The sequence below is a fragment of the Chiloscyllium plagiosum genome, chromosome 22 (genome assembly GCF_004010195.1).
Source record: "Chiloscyllium plagiosum isolate BGI_BamShark_2017 chromosome 22, ASM401019v2, whole genome shotgun sequence".
In the NCBI taxonomy this organism is placed as follows: Eukaryota; Metazoa; Chordata; class Chondrichthyes; order Orectolobiformes; family Hemiscylliidae; genus Chiloscyllium; species Chiloscyllium plagiosum.
The window spans coordinates 6,110,648-6,136,765 of record NC_057731.1 but is presented as its reverse complement, the minus strand read 5'-3'; the positions used below and the strand labels follow the sequence as shown (position 1 = coordinate 6,136,765).

General features: G+C 42.2%; 1 protein-coding gene across 2 annotated transcripts in view; it reads right to left on the bottom strand.

The window, feature by feature from the left end:
• The window catches only part of ank3b (ankyrin 3b), a 737,210-nt gene that overhangs the window by 570,731 nt on the left and 140,361 nt on the right, over positions 1–26,118 (bottom strand). Inside the window, exon 1 of one of the 2 annotated variants that reach the window (XM_043712329.1) lies at positions 4,614–5,243. The exons of the other annotated variant lie outside the window; for it this stretch is intronic. Within the exon in view, the coding sequence (XP_043568264.1) occupies positions 4,614–4,676 (63 nt within the window). The 5' untranslated portion in view covers positions 4,677–5,243. Of the gene's footprint in view, positions 1–4,613; positions 5,244–26,118 lie in introns of those variants that run through there. 2 annotated transcript variants of the gene reach the window in all.

Here is a 26,118-nt window from a genome sequence, read left to right as displayed (position 1 = left end):
CTTGGTGAACTTTATGCCTGTGAGGGTGTTGTCAATGATGTTAAATGTCTTTTCTATCTTACTTCGTTTTGTGATGACAAAGGTGTCATCTATGTAGCGGACCCAGATTTTTGGACAAAACCAACATCTACAAAATTCCATGCATGGACTGCCACAAACACTACGTAGGACAAACAGGAAGAAAGTTAGCCACCAGGGTACACGAACACCAGCTAGCCACAAAAAGACACGACCCTCACAGCCCTACACACGGATGAAAAACAAAACCACCATTTCGACTGGGACAACACATCTATCCTGGGACAGGCTAAGCAAAGACATGCCAGAGAATTCCTAGAGGCCTGGCACTCCAACCACAACGCCATAAACAAACACATAGATCTAGATGCCATCTATCAACCCCTCAGAAAATGAACAGGAAATGACATCACCACAAACCCCAGGAACCCCATCCAGGAGAAAGATATAAATAGAAAGCAGGAGACAACAGCTTCGCTTCACTTGGAGGTCACCACTGATGATGTTACCTAGCCAGGTAATGCAACATCTGGATATCAAACCTACAGCTCAGCGAGCAAACCTACACCCGAGGAGAGTATTAAAAGTGGACGTAGAATCATAGAATCTAGATTAGAGTGGTGCTGGAAAAGCACAACAGATCAGGCAGCATCCGAGGTGCAGGAAAATCAACATTTCGGTCAAAAGCCCTTCATCAGGAATGAAATATAGAATCGCTACACAGTGTGGAAACAGGCCATTCAGCCTAACAAGGAGAAAGTGAGGACTGCAGATGCTGGAGATCAGAGCTGAAAATGTGTTGCTGGAAAAGCGCAGCAGGTCTGGCAGTATCCAAGGAGCAGGAGAATTGACGATTCGGGCATGAGCCCGAAGATGGGCTCATACCCAAAACGCTGATTCACCATTCAGCCTAACAAGTCAACACCGGCCCTCCGAAGAGCATACCACCCAGACCCACCCCACCTTCCCATCCCAGTAAGCCTGCATTTCCCATGGCTAATGCACCTAATCTACACAACCTGAACACCATGGGCAATCCATCTAAAGTGCACATCTTTGGACTGTGGGGGGTATATTCAATCACTGGGTGGAAACCCACACAGTTACCCAGGGTTGGAATCAAACCCTGGTCCCTGGCACTGAGAGGCAGCAGTGCTGGCCTTGTGTTCATTACCATATGAGGGGGTGCTTAACCTACCTGGAAAGAAAAGGGTTTGTGTCAGGCATTCATTTTACATCCTGCAGCATGATCTCATCTCATTCCCATCAGACAGGCTAATTACGCCCATATAGCGGCTGGAATAGCTAACAGATTCAGTTACAGGAACGCTTGATGCCCACATGCAAGAAAAAAGAACAGGCCTTTTGGGCAAGGATGAGAAATAATTAGTGTGGGAAGTGGTTCATGTGGGGTATAAAGACTGGCAAAAGATCGACAGCAACAGAAACAGCTGGGTCACGTAGTATTGCATCAAAGAATAGCCCTGTGCAAGTCACATTGCATACCAGAAAAGCAAAGGGCAAGAAGGGGCCATGTGAATCATCAAACCTCTTGCTTTCAGCAACCAAATATCTGCAGAAACCTTCTTCCCCAGAACTTTCTCCCTGCCTCAAAAACAAGGTATTTGAAACAAACATTCTGTATCCCTGATTTGGAAGAGCCGGTGTTGGACTGGGGTGGACAAAATTAAAAATCACATGGCATGGTGGCTCTGTGGTTAGCACTGCTGCCTCACAGCACCAGGGTCCCAGGTTCGATTCTGGCCTCGGGTGACTGTGTGGAGTTTGCACATTCTCCCCTTGTCTGTGTGGGCTTCCTCCCACAGTCCAAAGATGTGCAGTCCAGGTGAATTGGCGATGTTAAATTGCCCATAGTGTTCGGTGCATTAGTCAGAGGGAAATAGGTCTGGGTGGGTTACTCTTCAGAGGGTCGGTGTGGACTGGTTGAGCCGAAGGGCCTATTTCCACACTGTAGGCAATCTATCAGGTTATAGTCTAACAGATTTATTTGGAAGCTCTAGCTTTCGGAGTGCTGCTCCTTCAAGTGGTTGTGGACTATAAGATCATAAGACAACTTATAGCAGATGTTTACAGTGTGATGTAACTGAAATTATATGTTGAGAAAGACCTGGATTGTTTAAGTCTCTCATCTTTTAGAATGAACATGTTGGTTTCAGTTCTTTCATATGTAAATCACAGAACTTTTAAAAAAGTTCTGTGATTTACATATGAAAGAACTGAAACCAACATATTCATTCTAAAAGATGAGAGACTTAAACAATCCAGGTCTTTCTCAACATATAATTTCAGTTACATCACACTGTAAACATTTGCTATAAATTCTGTGTCTTATACTCCACAACTACCTGATTAAGGAGCTGCGCTCTGAAAGCTAGTGTTTCCATATAAACCTGTTGGATTATAACCTGGTGTTGTGAGATTTTTAATTCTGTATCCCAGGGAGGAGGGTGGCTGTGTGTGTCTGCGTACTTATGGTTTGGATGGGGGTTGGGTTGACACATGTACAGGAATAGGATCCCAAAGGGTCGTAGACAGGAAATTCCTCACCAGGTAGAGAAAAAGGATACAAGATTAAAAGTGCATTATGATATTAGCTACCAGTCTGGCAATGGCTCTTTGTGAAATCCAATATAAAAATGTTAACTCGTCCAGTTCAACTGCGTAGCAGCATTCTTGAGACAGCAGGGAAAGAACTGCCATACACATTCAGAGATTGGAGAGTTCGGAATCATAAGGGTTACACCTCCAGCCTACCCTCAGTGTGACTGTTAAAGCAGTTAATCATTGTGTGTCACATATTTTCTGGGAGATTCTGGGTCAGGATTTTTCTTCTTAGATGGACAATTGGCAGAACTGACAAAGTACTGACCAATACATATCACTAATCTACAACATTCATAAAACTATCAGAAATAAAGCTTGCGAAAAATGCAGTCCTCGAGGGGTTAAAAAGTGTCATAATATGAAAACCACACCCAACATCTGGGTTAGCAGAAAGGTTATATCTACATGATGTGTGTTATCTATGTTTAACCCCTAAGCAAATACGTTTAAAGGCAAATTCACCAGTATTCATTATTTGATCATCACTTGCTAATAAAAAACTTGAATTCGCTTGCACTGATGTAAGCTCACACCTGTAGGTTCTGTACATGACTAATAACAGACTGAAGATCTCATTAGGTTGCAAAAGGAAGTCCGCACAGCTCAGAAACTGCCTATGAAACCATGATGCAAGGTCCATCCTCATTAATAGGGCTTGAGCCCCATCTCCCAACAAGGTAATTACAATGCTGACTTAGTTTAACCCTTTGAATTCCAGGAACCCATTCCCCAGCTTTCGGATCCTCCATTTTCCCTTTGTTCAACGCATCAATTTCCTCAACTGATTTCTAATAACAAGAAATACTGCAAAAATACAACAACAATTAAAATGTAATGGAAGTACCCATCAGTGATTGGGTCAAGGAGGATTAATAGCTACAGATGCTAAATTTCCTCACAGCCATTAAGGAATTGGTTTTCAAATCGACCTTGTAAAAGCAGTAACCCCTTTGCCAGATAACTATAAAAGGTCCATTATAAAAATTGATACACCTCCCCAGAAAATACAGATTGAGGCATTTAACTCATGTTAGGACTTGGACATTTGCCAATCATAATCATAGATATTATAACATTTGGTTCACCCACCCACCCAGCCAAATTTTCTTGACAGACAGCCTGTGATATTAGACAAAGGACAGACTAAATGGGGGGGGGGGTTAAAATTGCAATATTCTCCTGGCGCTCTAAGGGTTAAGGTTAAGGAACCTTAAAAATCCGCCTCTTTGAAGAGACAGCCTGGTACAAACACCCTGACACTGAATTCAGACAGAAGGAGACGGAAACAAATCGAAAGACACATCTTCCAGTCTGTGCTACCTTTGTCTCCCATTATCATTAACCCCTAATACACCGACTGTGCACCGTGCCCGAAAATAAACGAATAGGCAATTTCTCAAAACATTATTCTGAGGCGTTCTGCACAGATATTCCAAACAGCTTCACTTAAAAGTCTCACACTCTGACAACATAACTGATTATTATTATTAAAGAAAAACAAGTCTACTATAATTTTGATTTACTTTCACTTTTCGCCAGAAAAAAAACGCTCTTTATAAAATAAAACAAAAACCCCACAAATTAGATCGCCAATGTAATAAGCTCGGAAATAGCAAATGTCAATAAGGCAGAGGCAACATGAACATGTGAGAGCTTCAAACACAGTTGCTCGGCTCCAATGCTGACTACATTAGAATTTTATACTCTCATCTTCCAATGTTGCTTCCCGTCCATACAAACCCTGTCGAAGTAGCATTTCAAAAGCTCGACAGTGAACACACCCATCATATACCAGGCGTAAACAGAACCAGCTCCCATTCTCGCAAGTTCTTTTCCCCGAATTTAAATCTCAGTCTCTGGATCAAGGAAACTTTGTTTTGGGGGATGAACAGTGCGAGAATAGAGGGTAATAACGAGACAAATGATTTTGGTTACAATTTTTTTAAAAAAGACACTTTTCATCCTTTTACCTTTTTGCCCCTCTTCTTCCTATGAGCAGGTTTTGATCCATTTTTCTTGGGTTCCTCACTCATTTTGTGAAATAAATGTATATTTCACCAAAGGAAAAAGAGTGCACTCCACTTATCCGACATCCGAGGCGTTTTTTTTTGCAAATATACTCATCGAGATCCCAAAAGGTTTAATCCATTTGACGCCGTCTCAGAGACAGATAGATGTTTCAGTACTGGTTACAAACATTTCAGTTCCAGCTGATCCCAGATTTCTGACTTGCCTCCTCTTTCCACCAGCAGAAATTGCTTCTCCAAACTCAACAACAAAATAAAAATCAATATCCTCTCTTCATTTTATCCTGAGATGCTGTGTGTCTTTTTTTTCCCCCTCCAATGATATATAATAAATTTCCCCCCCAGATAATGAGGTTTCTGAAACTGCTCTCAGTCACTGAATCCCTCTTTCCCCAACCAAGGAGAGCAGGAGAAGAGGAGGGGGAAGAGAGAAAAATCAATAATGTTAACCCGCTGTAATATGCTGCACTGCCACTAGGTAGGGACTAACCAAAACACTGGCTGAGGTTCGGTCAGAAAAGGCAGCCTCGAATGATTGGTCTGAGATTGGGTTCCACTCATCTCCCGGTGAGGCCACTCCCATCTGTGCGCAGGGAGCAGGCAGAGCAAGCACTAATATACTGCTACCCAAGATATAACAATTATTAGTTAGAAACTTCAGCTCAAACGTATCTTGTGGGGGAAGGAAAAACTGCCCCAACATTTAAATGTTAAACACCAGCATTTCAAAAAAGTATAAACCAGAAATGGACTATTTTTAATTTTAACCTAATCACGTTATACCAATCCCATCAGCTAAAGTGTCCCTTCAAATCAATACAAGCAATTAACCACTTAAATACATTAAGCAGGAACTACTGCTGATGCATGGTGAAGTCCTGCCCTCGATACTTGTTCACCAGCTGCCTGTATCTATCTCAAAGAACAAGAACAAGTGGTTTGAAGTCACTTCCAATTCCTGGGTGAATGGAACAGCAGTGATGCTTTTAGTTAGCAAATAGCTCTCTTCTGGCCAGCTGCTGCCAGTCACTGTGCACTTTGACCTCACTCCACCCCCGAAAGTGAGATGATTGGATCTATAAGTGATTATTATCTGTGATATACATCTTCATATTATAGAACACAATCAGCCATAGTTACTGAAAAAGATACAGACACATTGAAGCAATCATCTGTTGCACATTGGTATAACACAGCATTGTGTGTGCATTGTCTGCCTGACTGTTCACAGTGCGCATCTCACCGTCACACTCAATTCTGGTGAGACACAGCAAGTCAAAGACAGAAACAACATTATAGAGGCACTTTGGGTAAATAGCTCATGAGCAGCCAGTAAGGAAATGAAGGTTTTGCACCGAATAAATATCATGTGGGTGCAGAGCTTACTAATGGAATGCACGCTGGAGGTCTAATCAGGCTCTCTCTTAATGCTTTCAAAATTCACAAGAAAAATGTCGCACTTCAAACCTCATTACAGAACCCACGATTGGGAAGAGAATTTAATAACATATATAGATATCTGAAATGCAGTTTCCGGGATGCTTTCTTTTGTATTCACGGCATTATTTTATCTATTTTACTGACAACTGAACAATCTTGAAAGTGAAAAAACACTATATGATTAAAGAAGGTGGAGGTAAAACGCTGTCATTTGTTCATATGTAAAGCTTTTTAAAAATCATGCCAGCAACATAAGCTTAAAACATTGGAGATTTTAGTTCAGCTACAAAAGACAGGGGAATACATTCAGAAAACATTTACAATTTCTGAAACAGTGTGTTATTTATCGTACTCAATTTTGCAAATATTACCTAGCATCTTTAAATTCTGACATTTTGTGTTTACTCTTCCTGTGATCTCGCCATAGGTCTAATAAGATTAGTCTTCGAAAATTCAAATCGAGCACATTACAGCCCCTGTGATTTGCCAAATACTTCCTTTATCACACACCAAAGTAAAAATGACAAGAATGACAGATTGTTGTTCCATTTGCCAGTGTAAACCGATGCTACAAAGATGAGGCAACCAGAGATTAACAATTAAAGGTAGTACTTTGAAATACATTAATAGGGACAGTTGAAAGAATTAGCCAGAGAACATGGTTGGGGTGCAAACAAATGGAGGTGAGGTGTAGAGAGAAGGTGGAAGATTCAACACTCACTCATTTAAAGCACTGATGAAGATTAATCTCTGATACCGCCACAGGGAGGTCAATAGTTCAGGCCCATAATTTAAAGTGAAGAAATATGCCCTACTTGAGACCGTGGTTCCATTAACACTGATTGCTAAGGTAACAAGCAACTTCAATCTTCTGATTGGATGACTAGTGTGCAAGCCAAACAAAATTTGTCATTTTTTTTTCTGCAAAACACTACCTAGTTGGCACTTGAATTGTATGAGGATAGTTAGACAAGGATGCAACACAACACTCATTGCCACACCCTCACCACCCGATGCCTGGAGGAAGAACGCCTCGTCTTCCACCTTAGGACCCTCCAACCACACAGCATCAATGTAGATTTCATCAGTTTCCTCACTTCCCATTCCCCCACCTTATCCCAGATCCAACCTTGCAACTCAGCACTGCCCTCATGACCTGTCCATCTTCCTTCCCACCTACCTGCTCCACCCTCTCCAAACTTTCACCATAACCCCCACATCCACCTACCTATGGCATTCTCAGCTTCCTTCCCCCCAGCCCCAGCCCCCTCCCATTTATCTCTCAGCCCCCTTGGCTCACAAGCCTCATTCCTGATGAAAGTCTTTTGCCCGAAACGTCGATTCTCCTGCTCCTCGGGTGCTGCCTGACTTGCTGTGCTTTTCCAGCACTACACTCTGGACAAGGCTGCACCCAACTGTTCTCTCCTGTATGAGGTCAGCAGTTGGAGTGACTTTGCATTAACTGGTCAAAAAAGTTCAACTCACATCCCAGCTTACCCAGCATCAAATCACTGGTTTACTAAAGGAGTGCTGTGCTAGTGGATTGCCATCCTGAAGAAATGTCAAAACTGAGAGCTGGCCTACTTGTATGAAAGTATATGAATGACCCCACAGGACTCTTAAGAGTTGAACAAATGCTCCAGTGTCTTGCTCAATAATTACTCCTCAACCAGAACCACTGAAATCTAGTCATTCATCTAGTGACTGTGGTACCTTCAAAGTCTGTACAAGCATCCTCTGCAGCATGATCCTAGTGCAACTGATGTCAGTTAATTTCACACATAGGAAAATCTCATAGGATATTTGGCACAGACAGGGGCCACTTTGCCCAAACAGTCCATGCTGGTGCTCCTCTTGAGCCTCTTTTCTAACCTAAACTACCATTGAAACAATCTCTTCCATTGTCCCTAAAACAATTATTGGTTTCCTTTAGGTTCAAAAATACTAATCTCTTCAATCCAGGTTGGAGAGAAGGGGCATATACCATTGTTCAAAAGGACCAGTGTGCTCGGGTATTAGGTTTAGGGACCATAACTTTTGTCCTCGCCCATGTTTCACCCGATACCAAGACCCACTGTTGCATCAGAGCATCTCCACCAAATCTTTCTCATCCCAACCTAACATTAGTGTAACTGAAGTTCGTCCAGATCTAACTACTGGCCTCATGGTCCAAAGTCAAGCCTGTGGAGGGATTTTAAAACGGGTTTCAGTTTTTAAAATAATTCCTTCAGTAACTCATGATTCATCTCATCAAGATTGAGTGATTTTTCTCCTGAAGACTGGCAGGCTTTTAAATAATTTCTCTTGCTTTAAATCCCATCTATTATCATAACAGGACCAGCCTGAAATATCTTACAAGGACAGATATCAAAACTCATTTCTCTATTCAACTCCACCACCCTTCCTTTGACTCTCTGTATTAACAAAAGATTTTCAGATTTTTTTCAGTTAGCCCCTAATCGATTTTCCTATTCTCTCTTTGCACCTCATTTCCTCCTCTTATAACTCTGTGCTTTCCATATTCAGTTTGACTCTATTATAAACTTAACAATCAATCTTTTTTCTTTTGAATGCTTTTAATTTCTACTTCTGTTGCCATACATGAAACACCAATTTGGACACAGTCTGCCCCAGAGGAAGTGTCCAAAACACTGCCCCCACTATTGTTCAGTTACTAAGTTTGCCACCCAATTTTTGATTGCTTTTCAAATCCTTGAAGTTAGCCCAAGACAAGTTGTACAAATTTGACACGTGATTATACCGTGTCTTTTTCATTAACCATTCTAAACTTGGTGACTTTGTCATCATTGTTGCTCAGTTGTTCCCCATTGAAACATGTTCCAGTTATTCAGAGAGGAATCACAGCATTGCTTCCTTCCTCATTGTCTCGTACACCTGACAGGAATTCCTCGCAGGTTTTGGCCTTGATGCTATTGCTAATCCCAATCTATAATAAGAATGGAAGAGCTCAGTATTCATTGTTGTGGACCAGATCAATCCTCCTCAAAATGTTAAGTCAGTCTAGACCCTAACTACTTCTAATCTTAAAAGGTTACGGTAAGGTGTTGCATACCAGATGCAGTTTGATCCGTAAAACTACCAGATTTAAAGCAAAACATGCTTTATTCATGCACATTTAAAATACAACAAAAGTAGGAATTGGAATAACTTATTTCAGTTTAAAATCTTAAGATAGTGTAACTATTACAATATAGTAATATCCCATAAACACACACTTGGCAAAAAGCAAATTCAGAACACAAATTGTTTCACATGCAGGTAGAGCTTTTGGCTAGAACCGAGAGGGAAAGAAATAGCTTTCACTTCTTTCAATCCCCAACAGTGACTGCTGAAAGCTAAACTAAAGATCCTGGTTCTAGTGGAGGTTAACCACACCCATTCAGGCTGCTTCTATTGTACCAACTTTTAAAAAAAATCCCAAAGCCTCACAAGCTGTTTATTCTAGTGGCCCTAGTAGACTGCTGGACATCTCTGACTTAAAACCTCTCTGAAATCAAAAACATGACAAAATAACCATCAAAGCCATAGCATTGTCACATCATCGCTTATTCCTATAGACTTAACTATTGCAATGTACTACATTGACTCCACAAGTTTCCATTTATAAATCCCATCCTTGTGCTTTAATCCCTCCATAACCACACATCGTCTAACCTATGTAGCCTGTTTTAGCACTTGTGACTCGAAGTTTGGTGCGAGAGAATTCATGGGACATTGGCAGCAGTACTGGGGAAGGAGAGAGTTGTTCTGATGGGAAAGCTCCACCTGAATCATGCTGGGACCACAGTCCTGGTGAATCACTTAACTCGGGCCGTGGATAGGGCTTTAAACTAAATAGAGGGAGGGAAGGAGTTGGGTTCAGTTGCATGGTAATATATGGAAAAAGTTAAAGGAGGCTTGGCTCGGCTCAGCAGGGGTATTGACGTTTTCAGAACAGGTGAATGGACAGAGTATGGAATGGGTAAGGAATCTAACTTCAGGCATGGCAGGTAAGGGGACAACTATGAGAAGGGGGCAATCACACTGCACTGAGAGTGTTGTACTTAAATGCACACAATAGATGAAACAAGGTCAACATGGCTTCATCAAGGAGAGGACACGCCTGACAAATCTGTTAGAATTCTTTCACAAAGGAAAGCCAGTGAACGTGATCTATTTGAATTTCCAGAAAGTCTTTGACATGATCCTGCACAGGAGGGGTGCTACATAAGATAACAGCCCATGGTGTTAGGGGGAAGGATTGGCTGACTTGCAAAGGACAAAGCGGGGATGAAGGGGCCTTTTTCAGGATGGCAGCCAGTTCCTAGTGCAGTTCCGCAGGGGTCACTGTTGGGACCACAAGTTATACATTAACAATCTGGACAAAGGAATTGAGGGCATTGTTGCTGTTTGCAAGTGACACAAAGGTAGGTGGAGGGACCGGTAGTATTGAGGAAGCGGGGAGGCTGGAGAAGGACTTGGACAGGTTAGGAGAGTGGGCAAAGAAGTGACAGATGGAACACAACATGGAAAAGCGAGGTTATGCACTTTGGTAGGAAGAATAGAAGCACAGACTATTTCCTAAACAGGGAAAGGCTTCAGAAATTTAAAGCACAAAGAGTCCTAATTCAGTATACTCTGAAACTTAACATGCAGGTTCAGTTGACAGCAAAGAAATCAAATGCAATGTCAGCATTCATTTCATGAGGGCTAGAAAACAAGAGCAGAGATGTGCTGCTGAGGCTGTATAAGGCTCTGAGCAGACCACATTTGGAATATTGTGAGCAGTTTTAGTCCCCGTATCTAAGGATGGATGTGCTAGAGCGGGTCCAGAGAAGGTTAACAAGAATGGTCCTGTGGATGAATGGCTTGTCATCTGAGGAGTGATTGAGGACTCTAGGTCTGTACTCAATGGAGTTTAGAAGGATGACATGGCAACTGATTGAAGTGTACAGAATACTGAGAAGCTTGGATACAGTAGACAGGGAGAAGATGTTTCCACTAGTAAGAGAGACCAACATCCAAGGGAACAACCTCAATGTGAAGGGATGATCCTTTACAAACGGAGGTGATGAGGAATTTCTTCAGCCAGAAGGTGGTGAATCTGTGGAACTCATTGTCACAGAAGGTTATGGAGGCCAAGTCATAGAGTATTTTTTAAAGACAGAGATAGATAAATTCTTGATTAATAAGGGGAGAAGGCAGGAGAATGGGGTTGAGAAACATATCCATCATGATTGAATGGCAGAGCAGATTCGATGGGCTGAATGGCCTAATTCTGCTCCTATAGCTATGGTCCCTGTAACCCCTCCAACCAAAACCTCTGCATTCCTCTGACTCTAGGCTATGTACATATCCTCCACTCCTACCATCTCACCACATCTGGGCAATTAGGGATGGGCAATAAAATATTGGCCAAGCTAGTGATGCTCACATCACATGAATGAATTAAAAAATAAGTTAGTGGTCAGCTATGTACTACCCGGCGGTCCTCACACCATGCTCTCGATCGACCACGCCTTCTCCTGAAATCCCACGTCGAGATTTTGGTCATACTTTCTGATACTTCTTTGTGTGTTTCTGGATCATTTCTGTCCAGTGTGCCAAGGGATTCTACTTTCAGTGTTGAAGGCACTTTATGAATTGGCTGACACCTCCTCCTCCCACAAAATGGTAACAACTGCATTTCACATGCATTGGTTGTCAAGTGCTTGGGACAATCTTGCTAACAATAATATGGTGCAGCCTGGGAGCAAGTTACGTACCATTTACATGTCATTGATCATGAAAGTGACAGGATTTTCCACTTGGATTTAGGAACTGCAACTCAAGAATGTCAATGTACAAATTCCAGGATAAGGAATTGTTATTACTGTGTAGAGTTTAACAGGGTTGTTTTTCTATTCAGCTAGTTGTGGTTTTTTTTGACAATTTCACAAGATAAACTTACCTGCTCAACTTTTAAGAGTGCAATCTCCAAAAGCATTATTCAAATGTAAATAGCTCTTAGTTTCCTCTAAAACAGCTGCTGAATGAAATGATTGAATCTATAGAGCTCTATTAATACAGGGACATCAGAAAACCAAAAGTCCTGATCTGCATGACAGCTTGTTTAGGATTCTGGGATTCCCCTGTAGATACTGACACATCCCACAGAGACTGTGTGCTCAACCTTATAGGACATGACTTGTGACTTGATACCATCCAGGAATTAGATTTTCTTTCTCATAATTTACCTGTTGGAGGGTCAGGTTCAATTACCGCAGTGTCTCAATTATTAACTTGTGAATGCTCATAAAAAGGAACACCTCCATTTGATTCATAACTTATAAATTCAGCAAAATTAATCAGTTCAATAGTTAAGGAGATTGGAGTGCGGACCCCATTCAGTAAAGACGAATGTGCTAAGATGCAGAATGAATTTGTTTTAAATGGGCTGTTTCATGGGATGAGGGGTCACTGACTCAGCCAGCACTTATTGCCCATTCCTAATTTCTCTGGAGAAAGTGGTGGCGAGGTGACCTCTTGAACTGTGACAAACCTTGCGCTTTAGGGAGAGATTTCCAGGATGTTGAACCAGTGACAATGAAAGAACAGTGAGGTAGCTCCAAGTCAGGATAGCAAGTGAATCTTGCAGTTGATGGCATTTCCCAGTATCAGCTACCCTTGTTCTTCTGCATGGTAGTGTTCGTGAGTTTGGAAGGTACTGTTGGTGGAGCAAATTGTCTACATAACCTTCAATGATCCCAGGACACCCTGAAGTGTCTATAGCAAATGAGTAATTCTAAAATGATGTCATTGTTGTAGTGTAAGGAATGATATATAAGTATTTTGGACATAAAATCTATCACATCATGTGTTTCAACTGTGTCTGCTAACTGACATTTAAAACAGTGGATTATGTTTCAATTGTGTTGCTGTGCAAAGCCCTCTTCTTCTAAGAGGCTGAGGACTATTCTATGGATTTGACATTCGAGTGTACAGTACCTATTTTCAATCATGTCAACCATTTCATTTGCCCATTTCAGGCTGGATCATCCTTGTTAACCTCCAGCCATATTTACTTGATATTACAAAAAGCAGTTCCAATTCACTTGACCTTTCCATGTGGGCAGCACAGTGGCTCAGTGGTTAGCGCTGCTGTCAGGGACCTGGGTTTGATATCACCTTTGGGCAGATATCGGTGTGGAGTTTGCACATTCTCTCCTGTCTGCATGGCTTTCCTCTGGGGGGGTCCATTTCCTCACACAGTCCAAAGATGTGCAAGTTAAGTGAACTGGCCATGCTAAATTGCCCATGGTATCTAGACTAGGTGGATTAGCAATATGAAATGCAGGGTTACGGGGACATGGCAGTGGAGTGGATCTGGGAGGGATGATGTTCGGTGGTTCAGTGTGGACTCAATGGATCGAAAGGCCTGCTTCTACACTGTTGGGATTCTATGTCTTCTCTCCTCCTCTGACCCCCGAATCTGTTTGTACACACGCAAAGATTGTTGGGACTATTACTAATTAACTGGTCCAATACAGTAACATCCCATAAATAGACCCCTTGGTGAAAAGACCATTAGACATAGGAGCAGAAATCAGGCCCTTCAGCCCATCAAGTCTGATGTGCCATTCAATTGTGGGTGTAAGTTTCTCAACTCCATTTTCCCACTTTCTCCCTATGACCCTTGATCCCCTTGATACTCAAGAACCTTTCTTAGTCTTAAATATACTCAATGGAATTCATTGCCTTCTGTGGCAATGAATTCCATAGATTCGCTACTCTCTGGCTGAAGAAGTTTCTCCTCCTCCCTCTACTAAACCCTTTACTCTAAGGCTGTGCCCTCGGGTCCTAATCTCTCTGAATAACGGAAACATCTTCCCAACATTTACTCTGTCCAGGCCATTCAATATTCTACATGTTTGAATTAGATACCACCCCCCCCACAAGTCTCATCCTTTCAAACTCTATCAAGTGTAGACCTCAAGTCCTCAAACGTTGCTCATATGTTAAGGTAAATTCAAACACAGATTCATACAGCCAAGAGAGAACAACATCCAGAGAGATTGCAGAAGCTTACAACTGTTCTGGACTCGCATCTTGTGACTGCTACAGTTAAAAATAAAACGAGAAAAAACCTGAACTGGGAGAATTGGCCACTCCCCAGCAGTTGTTAAATCGTTAAACACCCTAGACTCCTCAGCACCTTAGCCTTTTCAACCCCTCTTCAAAAAACCAAGGACAAAATAACTTTAAAAAGTTTGTCCTTTTTTTGTTCTTGATTAAAAATCACTTGCATAAAAGGGCAGTGGCAAGAACACTAAAAAGGGAAACATATACATTTGTGATACAAAAATCAGTTTATCTGTTGGGGTTGGTTGAGGGAACAATCTTGTTTAAGAGACAAGGAGGATTGGCACCTTTTGTTTTGAATAATTACCTGGGATTTATCGTGTTCCTCTGAAGAGGTAAACAGGCAGGTCAAATCCATTTGACACCTTAACCAAAAGGACACCTCCTCGGCACTCCCTGTATGAGCTCATATGCTGTGGGGCTGGAACCTTGATTCAGTAAGAAGGGCCCTACTAAATCAGCCAAGTTGACACACGAAAATATCACTAGAGTATTGCAACATAGCACAGAAGGCAACCCTTCCACCCATCATACCTATGATATCTCTTTAAAAAAGCCTTCGAATGAGTGCCACTTCTGTGCTCTCTTGTAAACCTTTCTGCTCCTTGTATTTACCCAATTCTATTGATTCAACAACAACCATATTTTTAGGATGAGCTTAATCACAGAAATCAGTACCTTCTGGCTAATGACCCTGCAGAAAAACTCAAAAAAGGGTGAAATTTTCATTTAACTTGCACCTTTCATGACCTCAGATATCCTGAAGCACCTTATGACCAAAGAAGTAGCTTTTGAAGGGTAGTAACTTATTCAAGATGATAAAGATGATCAGAAATTGAGGGAGTAGCCCATAAGGTCCCTTGAGTCACTCCGTCACTTAATGACCCTATGGGTGCTCTTTCACCTTAGCTCCAGTGTCCATTTCCAGATCCATTGATTCCTTTATAGTCTACCTCAACCTTCAATGTGCTCAACAATTCAGCATTGACAGCCCGCTTGAGGCAGAAAATCAAACAAGGTCAGAAAGTCAGTTTAGAACGGTGATCCAAACACATCAGTTTCAAGAAAACACATGATAGTAATCAAATGCCTGGGAGAATCCCTGCAGTCTTAATGGATAAAATGTTTATATGGTTGGGTTCATAGCAGACATGAAGACAATTCATTTTGTTTTGGCTACAGACAGATGTTCAAAGTTTTAGTTCAGGAGATCTCGAAGTTCAGTTCTGAAAGAGAACAGTTTTTCTCCAGCAGAGAACCACAGGTGTTTTTCCAGTTAGGTTCAGGGGAACCAGTCACCTCAACAGAAATGATTTCTAGCCTGTGGAGTTTTTAAATGTGACGAGGTTGTATCTAATTCTTCTTGAACTGAGAATGTTTAGGTCATTAGAATTTTGAAAAGTTCATGCCATTGGACTCGGAAAGGACTCAAAATTGTCCCCACAATTCATAAAAGAGAAAATTGAGAAAGTTAGTGAAGATTTTGAAAACATAAGTAATATTTGCCCAGGATTGTGTCTCTAAAATGGATGGTGGTGTTGGGAAACAGATTCTGAAGAGTCACTGGACCAGAAATGCTAATGCTGATTTCTCTCCACCAATGCTGCCAGACCTGCTGAGTTTTGCCAGAAATTTCTGTTTTTGAAACTTTAATTTGATGTTTGAAAGATTTTAGCACAAACAAACAGCCTTCTATATAGTTTTTTTTTCCATTTTGTACAATAGATTTATGTTTTGCTGTTAAGGAGCATGTGGAATCCTGTTGTGAATATGTTTCAGTTACTGACGATCACATTAAACTGTAAAATCAAATTAAATTTATGATCTACCAAGACAGGTTTCACACGGAGATCTGACTTGTCCAATATTACTGTCAGCTGGGATCAGGACATAATAAGCTCTACAGCTCACAATACTGGGTGTTAATTACACACCAATCTAATTCTAATTGCTGCTGGGTTTTTTTTTTGTTTTTGCAGTACAGAAGGTTTTCACGCCCCACACAAAAACGCTGCTTAAACTTTAAAAGTTGCTTTCAGCTGCTTAATAGGAGTTTTGTAGAAATTGAAAGACGTTGGGTGAATTACAAGCCCTTCAAACAAAGCTGGTCTCAGATTCTTGGTAACGTCCCAAACCTCCGACGTGTATCACTTTTCATTCCTAAATACTCACAGCAAAGAAAAACAGACACTTGGTCACAACAATGCATGGAATATCCAAACACTTGAGAGCTTTTGCCAAGTTAAATGGTATTAATCTCCTTACCTTCTGAATAGCGATAAGAATATTAGAACAGAAGCCGTCCAAGTTCCGACAAATCTGCTGCACTATTCCATTAGAAACTTGTATCTTAATTCCATTGGCCCATCCATCGAAATCTTGACCTAACCAAAATCTACAAATCTCTTGTCACAAAAGGTCCAATAATGAGGAACTACTTCAGCTATTGGAGAGACTTGAACTAGTGATCGCAGCCCTAAAATTTGACCATAGCCTTTCCTTTCAATGAAATTAAGAAAAGCTTTCCATGTGCAACAAATAGTTGATGTTTGATGCTCTCTTCTTCAAACAGAAGTTGATGCTAGGTCAATTGATTCCCTCTTCGAATCTGAAGCTGACAGACTTTTGTTAATTAAAAGTACTGAGTGTGGGCCAAAGGTGAGTATATGGAGTCATGCTTGTTTTTTTTAATTCACTCTGGGCATCACTGGCTGGACCAACGTTTATTGCCTATCAATAGGTACCCTTGAGAAGGTGGTGATGAGCTGCCTTCTTGAAACACTGCAGTCTGTGTGTTGTAGGAACATCCACGATGCCAGGAGTAAAGGAATTCCATGATTCTGACCAGTGACAGTGAAGGAACAGTGATATATTTCCAAGTTAGGATGGTGAGCAGCTTGGAGGGAAACTTGCAGGTGGTGGTGTTCCCATATATCTGCTGCCTTGTCCTCACTACAATTAAACAACGATCATGGAATGACAGAAGCTCAAGGGGTTATATAGTGTCATACAGCACGGAAACAGACCCTTCGACCCAATTTGTCAAACTGAACTAGTCCCATTTTTTCTGCATTTGGCCCATATGCCTCTAAACGTTTCCTATCCATGTACCTGTCCAAACGTCTTTTACTTTATTCTTTTATGGCACATGGACATCACTGACAGGGTCAGCATTTGTCACCTATTCTGAATTGGCCTTAAAATGTCTGACTTGCTCATCCCATTTCAGAGGGCATTTAAGCATCAACCGCATTACTGAGGGTCCAGAGTCACATGGAGGCCAAATCAAGAAAGAACAGCAGATTTCTCCTCGATTATCAAGAGCGTAAAAGAGTTACAGGGATAATGTGGGTAAAAGATATTGAAATGCTTGATCAGCCATGATTGTATTAAAAGGTCAGAGCAGGGACTGGAACAGCTTACTCCTGTTACTGTCTTACTAAAGACCATTGATGAACCAGGCGGGTTGTTACAGTCATAGACAGTTAAATAAAACAATCGCGATGCTATGTTCCAATGATCACCCAGCAACCACTTGTCAGAGAGTCCAGAGTTCTACTCCAAAAGATAGATGATGTCGAAACTCAGATACACAAGAATCAAACATACGACACAGCAAATGATAACTAGTGCAGAGTGTTAAACCACGTAACCAGTGATTGCCAATAGGCAGCATCAGTCCCTTCCCAGGGTCTCCTGAAATCGCTTTTAGCTGTTGGGTAACTAATTGAATGGAGCAATTGAATTAGAATCCCTCCTGTGTGGAAACAAGCCCTTCGGCCCAACAAGTCCACACCAACCCTCCGAAAAGTATCCCACCCAGACCCATTCCCCTACATTTACCCTTGACTCATGCACCTAACCTACACATCCCTGAAAACTACGGGCAATTTAGCGCAGCCAATTCACCTAACCTGCACATTTTCGGCTTGTGAGAGGAAACTGGAGCACCCAAAGGAAACCCACACAGACACGGGGAGAATGTGCAAACTCCACACAGACAGACAGTCGCCAGAGGCTGGAATCAAACCCAGGTCTCTGGTGCTGTGAGGCAGCAGTGCTAACCACTGAACTATATTCATATAGTTCAACATTGCACTTCTTGATGGGTCTTTCCTAAGATTAATCTGTTAGGCACTACCCTTTTCCACAAAGTCAATATTTGCTGATGCAGAACACCACTCTCCAACCCCAACCCATACAGAACACCACTACACATGGTTGCTGATATGCCCAGAGAATACTAGGCACATGGGCCTCATGGCCTGAGGTTATGTTAGGAATTCCATCCCTCCCAGATTGTGCTGAGATTTCCAATGCATTAAAGATTAATCTTGAACAAAGCTGCCAGAAATCCTAGGGAATTATTGTTTTCCTTAAAATTTGTGGGTTCACCTACCATTTGTTGGAGGTTTTGATTAATTGGTTATGGAAGTCTGAGAGTTGGGTAAATGCCAGTCAGGGGTAGTCAACAACCTTGCAATCTCTTTGTTGTAAAACAGGCCTGTCAAGGTGGTATCCCACTTTGAGGATGGACATGGCAGACGGCCAACATGAAAAAGTGTGAGGGGCAAACGTTTGGCATCAGGCAGTCACATGACCAAGAGATTGAACCAAGGTTAGCAACCCTCAGCAAAAACAGTTGCAAGTCAGCAATCGCTTTATAACCAAGTGCATGGTTCTAACTAATCTATTCCCAAATACCTTTGCCACTCAAAAATAAAAATCAGCCCCTCCAATCTGGTGTGTAATGGGACTGTATAACTGGAGTGGAGACCGCTCAGGGTCTTGCTGCTGTCAGGAGCCGGCATTCCCCATGACTGGACTATGCAGACAACTTCCTTGTCCCATCCCAACCTTCGGCCTCCCAATCCATGGAAATTGGCAACATCGAAAAGGACAAGGACGTGTGCAGCGACAACGAAGAGGAAACCGACCAGAGTGTCTCACACTTGGTCCTCGCTAACAATTAACCTCACATGCATTTCCATACCTCATCCCAACAAAATCACACTACAACCCACATTCACATCTGCACCATACTATCCCCTCAGACTTTATTGATTCAAATGGAATTCTTTTTTAAAGATGGATGTTAATGAATGATTTGTGGCCGAGAAATGTATTTATTGCCCTCCTATCACTCAGATCGGGCACGTAATTAATTAAATGTGTAATTCTCTCCTCCATTGCTTTTTGAGTCAATCATTTTTGAAGAACAGCTCACTTATAAGAATGTGATAAATTTATTATGCCCACTTGTACAGCTCGGGTACAATAGCAGAACCCACAAACAAGTGATTCAAATATTTATCTCCTCTGCAAATGGTCCCAATGACACTCCAAAGGTGTATGAAAGGAGACCAAATGGAAAGATGTCAGATGCAAATTGTCAGTAGTTACAACAAGGAAGCACAGAATGATAGCTAAAATCCAACTCAGCTAATTCAATCAGTGTTCCTTGTTCACATTTGAATACAAATTAATAAATACTTTCTATTTAGAATTAGTTTTATTGTCACATGTAGTCGGGTGAGTGCAGTGAAAAGTTTGCAAGTTGCCACTTATGGTGCCATCTTAGGTACCAAGATTCCCCTGTTACAGATTCTAAAATATAAATTCTCAGGGAAAAAAAATTAGAAAAATAAATAAATAGTCCAGCAATTATTTAGAAAAATAGAAAAATAAGAATTCAGAATAACACAGTCTTTCCAAGCCAGACCACACTGGGCTACACCTCGAGGCTGGGAGTCCGAGTCCATGCTGAGAATGGGAGTGCACACTGACCTTCACCCCAGACATCGTCAATTAACCCCGAGGACGGGAAGTAAAAAAGAAGGAAAAAAAATGGAGAGTTTAAAAAAAAGAAACGGACAGAGTGGACAAATTCTGACTCAGGACTCCTACTCTGTTGTCATCTTGGAGAAAACAAAATGGTGGCAAGGTCAGTAGCTAAGTAATTTCAGAGCTTATAGCTAACACAGCACAAAGCAACCAATATGGATTAATTGACGATATGCACAAATTCAAAATTGGAGGAGCACATAGATCTTGAAGGGATTACACAGGCAAGGGTGGGCATTGGCACAGACAGACTCGAAAACATGGGCAAGGATTTTAAAATCCAGGCTGTTGGGGATGAGACCAAAAGGAGATAATGGAAGAATGAACAAAAGTTGATGCAAATTGAGAATAGCTGCCATGTATGGATGGATGGAGATGGATGCTGGAATCCAAAATAGACAGGCAGGAGCTGGAATAACACAGCATGCCAGGCAGCATCAGGAGATGGAGGAGTCAACGTTTCAGGTGTAACCCTTCTTCAAGACTGAGGGTGGGTGTCAGGGGAGCTGCAGGTAAAGGAGTGGTGGGAGCAGAGTGATGAGATCGGGGTAGGTGAAGACAGATAGAGAGTACGATGGGAGGAATAAATCCAGTAGGTTAGCTGAAAGGAAGGGTCGATCAGAGGAATGGAAGAGAGGGGGAGGGACTGGGAAGGGAGTCGGGGATAGGAAGGAAGGAAGTTTATGTAGGGTGGAAGACAGGGGTTGGCAGGACAGAAAGGGAATTGTCTGCAGGGGTAAAAAATGTCATAGATGAATGTTTCAGCAGTGGATAAACTGAGGCAAGGTTGGAGTCAAGCAATGTTATGGAGGTAAGAAAGATCGCTTAGCAAAGGATAAAAATGGAAGAAGTCACTCTGGGTCAAGCATGACACAGATTAGATGAGATGAGATAAGATTAGATTACTTACAGTGTGGAAACAGGCCCTTCGGCCCAACAAGTCCACACCGACCCGCCGAAGCGCACTGACCCAGATCCATTTCCCATCATTTACCCCTTCACCTAACACTACGGGCAATTTAGCATGGCCAATTCACCTAACCTGAACATTTTTGGACTGTGGGAGGAAACCGGAGCACCCAGAGGAAACCCACGCAGACACGGGGAGAATGTGCAAACTCCACACAGAGAGTCAGGAATTGAACCTGTGAGGCAGCAGTGCTAGCCACTGTGCCACCGTGCCGCCCACAGCAATAATACCAAAGAAAAGCCAACCGCTGCAGATGTCGGAAATCAGAAATGAAAGCAGAAAATGCTGGAAATACTCAGCAGGTCTGACAGCAGCTGCAAACAGAGAAACAAACAAGTAAACATCTCAGGGAGATGAACCTTCGTCAGAACTGAGATACAATTGTTTTTAAATGAAACATGGAAAAGGAGATTATGATACCTCAAGCAAGTCCAGGTTTGGATGTGACATGATTTGCTCCCAGTAACTTGCTTGATCCTACTTATTTTGAGGATTATTTATTGTATAATTGAAGTTTTTGTCATTTTAAATCACTACTTATCCTTAATTATTGTAAATTACAGACAACTCAACCATTTCAAAACAGCTCCAGTCCTTCAGTGGAGATAAAATATAGTAAACATGTCTCTGGGATCACACCGATATAGTTACTCAAGTATCCGATTCCCTCCCAGATACTTTTTATAGTGATCAATGTTCTTTTTTAAATCCAAATTGATCAGTACCAAGCACACTCAGGCTGAGGAGTGGTGACCCTTCCTGCAATGTAATACCTCAGAAGCTAGCACGAGCTGCTGAGGAGAGGCTTGCCTTATAACCCGTATGTTCAGGGTCTCTCAGATTAAAACTGAATAAATTAATTGTGCGTATTCCAACAAAGGGCATGTCAAAAGTCTGCATCAGTGGCTCTTACCTCTTATGATTTAATCTATATAGCATTCTTTCTGTTTTTTTTTTAATTCATTCATTTGTGGGACATGGGCATCACTGGCTAGGCCAGCATTTATTGCCCACCCCTAATTGCTCAGGGGGAAGTTAGGAGTCAACCAAATTGCTGTGGGTCTGGGGTCACATATTGAACAGACCAGGTAAGGAGGGCAGTTTCCTTCCCTAAAAGACATTAGTGAACCAGACAGGTTCACTAAACAATCAACAGTGGTTACATGTTTGCCACTTACTGGCTTTTAATTGCAGATTTTTTTTTTCATTGAATTCAAACGTCACGGTTTCGCATGGTGGGATACCGCAAGAAACTACAACCCAGTCCATCACACAAACCTGCCTCCCATCCACTGACTCCATCCCACCAACGTAATCAAAGACCTCTTCCGCCCCAGTTATACTCTCTTCCACCCTCTCCCATCAGGCAGAAGATAAAGAAGTTTACATACATGTACAAACAGATGCAAGAATAGCTTCTTCCCCGCTATTGTCAAACGTTTGACTGGACCTTTTTAATGTTAATGTCTCTCTGCAGCTGTAACACCGTATCCTGCACTCTGTTCTGTTACCCTGATTCATTTGTTTAGTACAATCTGCCTGTAAAGCAAGTAAGACAACACTTTTCACTGTACCTCGGTACACATGATAGTAATAAATCAAATCATGAGCTTGACCTTCTGGGTTACTGGTGCAGTGGCAGTGACGTGGTGAGAAGTCTAGATTGAACAATGGACCTGCCTTACAGTGCGTCTCTGCATGGATTTCATATTGCACTCGATTGTAGGTCCTGTCATTCTGGAATTCCAACCCATTTCTATACAAGTAAAATTATTGACAAAGTTTGTTTCTAAATAGCTGATTCACAGAAGCAAGACTGCAATCCTTGCCCAACTTATCCAACACAAGTAACAGCTTACAGGATGAACAAGTGGAAAAATAATGAGTTAGAAGTGTCTTATATAGGTGAGCCCTTGAGGTGACACCATCTCTCCCTAGAACAATCAGAGTCATAGAATCCCAACAGTGCAGAGAGGGGCCATTCGGCCCATTGAGTCTGCACAGATCCTCTGAACAGCATCTCACCCAGACCCCAACATCCCTGTAACCCCGCATTTACTATGGTTTATACACCTAGGCTGCACACCTCTGGACACTACAGGACAACGTAGCATGGCCAATCCACCCAACCTTTGGACTGTGGGAGGAAATCCATGCAGACATGGGGAGAATCTGTGTGGAGTTTGCACAGTCACTCAGGGCTGGAATTGAACTATAAGGCAGCAGTGCTGACCACTGAGCCACCGTGCCATCCCTGTCACATCCACCATTGCCTGTGGAACACTGTGAACACAAAGGCCAAGTTAGTCATGGTGGTGGTGGTTCTGATAGAGGGCTCAAAACACAGGAGCAACCCTGCCACGGTTATTTCATAAGCCCAGGCCCGATTCTGTGGCAATCAGGCAGCTACTGAGCTGCTATGAATTCCCAAGTCTCTTTCAATCATAAGAGCTACTAGCCAGCTGCTCTACCCCAAGTGGTGACCACTGCTAGAACCTAACACAGCTCAGAGAAGCAGCGAATATCCCATCTCCTCCCAATTCCCTGTTACTGAGCAGGCCCTCAATCTTCCCACTCTCCCTCAAGGTCTTCTGGTCAACTCCTCCCCACACAACCATCATGAGATGATAAAATTCAGCTTCCCCCAGAGTACACAGACAGTAATAAACCCTAAACTAGCATCAGTTTACAGAATACACCATCCGACATCGACGGTCAGCTTTGAAATGGGGTCCTGATGTTTGCAGGGAAATGTTTGCAGCACTCTCTTTTTGGAAGGCCTGTAACCTCTATGCAATGACAGTAAATTTTGCACAGGAACAGATCACTGGGCCCCAAAGGTGGAGATCTCCTCAGACAAAGTCTCCACTCATATCATATCCTGCTACTCCTTTCTCCCTAGCATTCATCCCATTCTCTTTTAAAGTGTTTGCGCTATCTGCCTCATCCACTCTAACAGAGAGCCTTAGGATGGAATCATTTGGCAAGGGGAAGAAAGAGTCCCCATCTGACTTCAAGGCATTATCTATTTTCCTATAAACAAATTGTTAGCTATAACAAGATTAAAAATTCATATTGCCAGCACTCAAAGGCGTGTTAACTGACTGTGTTAATTCAAGGCAGTGTGCTTCAGGCTTCTTAGATGCACGATGACCAGTTTGTCGACTGAGATTTTCTTTTTGAATTCAAACATAAACCGAATTTACATTCTCACACGTGAGATGTTAAAATCCATTGTTCGAGACAGTGGAGAGATTTACAATTAATTTGAGAACAGCCTCCTGTATGATCACGTTGTGCAGAGTTCAGAGCTTATTTATATTTGTTTCAGGTACCGTTTACCTTCAAACAAAGGACTGCAGATGCTGGAGGCTCTGATTTCTCTGCTGCCAGAGCTGTTGAGTTTTTCCAGCAATTTCTCACTTCGTTAGTTTATCACAAGTGCAGATAAAGCTGAGTCCAGCCGTCCACACAAATAGTATTGAGAGAACCCACACACATCCAACCTTTTGACTCCATGCTAATGAGTTTCACTGCTGTTTTCTTTGATAAGTGTATCTCTTGCCACAAACTGTAATAAATCAGTCTTGCATTTCAGTCAGCTGACAAGACAGTAAATACCACAGCTTTTGCTTGTATCTTATTCCAGACCCAAAGCCTATAGGCAGTGATTCTGAAGAACCCATATGCGCAACTTGCAGATAAAGCACTTCCAATTTCAGCTGAAGAAAACACTTCGAACATAGTTGGCAAGTTGATATAAAACATTACCGCTCCTCATCCAACTACCCCACCCCCCCCAGTTCTGCTAAGACCTCTGCATATTCAATGTACTGTAGTAAAATACAGATAATGTTCGCATTTTTTAACATAAAGCTCCTCGATCATCTGGGCCTTTTTGTATTTCAGGTCATCAGCTGTGCCTCACTGGCAGTGCCCTTGTCTCGGATAGAGGTTTGGGGCTCCCTGTGCCACCCACAGACCTGTGGGGATGGTTCAAGGTGATATTCAAACCAGTGCTGAGGAAACTGGTCGAGGCAGACAGCTGGGTGAGGCTTTAAAGTGAAGGTGCAAAGCTTCCGGTGGAGGTATTATAAAGAGGGGCAGAGAACCCTTTCCCAGGTGCTCAGCCAACATTTAACCTCCCATTAAAAACAGATAAGAACAGTCTAGCATAAGAACAGGCCCATCATTCCTGACTGACCCTCTTTCAAGGTTACATCCATGCTCAAGTATCCTTTGGAGAGGGAACACATGAGACCGATGGGCACCATATGGGCTCGGCACATTATCAACCCAGATGTTGCCATTTTGATTCAGTACATTTCTGCTTGACATTTTTGTATGGGTCTGATTTGGATAAGGTGCTCCTCCAGGGGCTGCTTCACTATTATTTATTTTTGGACTCCTTCAAAGAATCAAGGGAGACTTATTCTGTATTTTAAGTCTTTGTTGTCCCTGTCCTGGGATCATTTGATGGGCAGTGTTGAAGGATCTTCACCTTGAGTTTAAGGAGTAGGAACGAGCCTTTTAGCCCACCAATACTGCGCTGACACATGATGCCTTTCTAAACTAAAAACCTTTCACCTCTACGCAGTCCATATCCCTCTATTCCCTGCCCATTCAGAGATGTGTCAAGAGGTCTCCTAAATGTTGCTATTGTATCCACCTCCACCACCTCCTCTGGAAGCGCACTTCAGGCACCTACCATTCTCTGTGTTAACAAAAACCTGCCTCTCACATCTCTTTACATTTACCCCTATCTGCTCTGGTAATTAACATTTCTTCCCTGGGAAGAAGGCTGCAACTCTCCATTCTATCTATGCCTCTCAATTTTGAAAACTTCCATCAGATCATCCCTCGTCCTTCAACGTTCAAGTGAAAACAAACAAAGTTTGACTAATCTATCCTCAAATCTAATACCTTCCAAACCAGACAACATTCTGGTAAATCATTTCTGCACCCTCTCCAAAGCCTCCAGATCCTTCTGGTAGTATGGTGACCTATTCCAAATACGGTGCCTAATTGTGTCGACAATATTCCAAATGCGGCCTTACTAAAGTTCCATAGAAT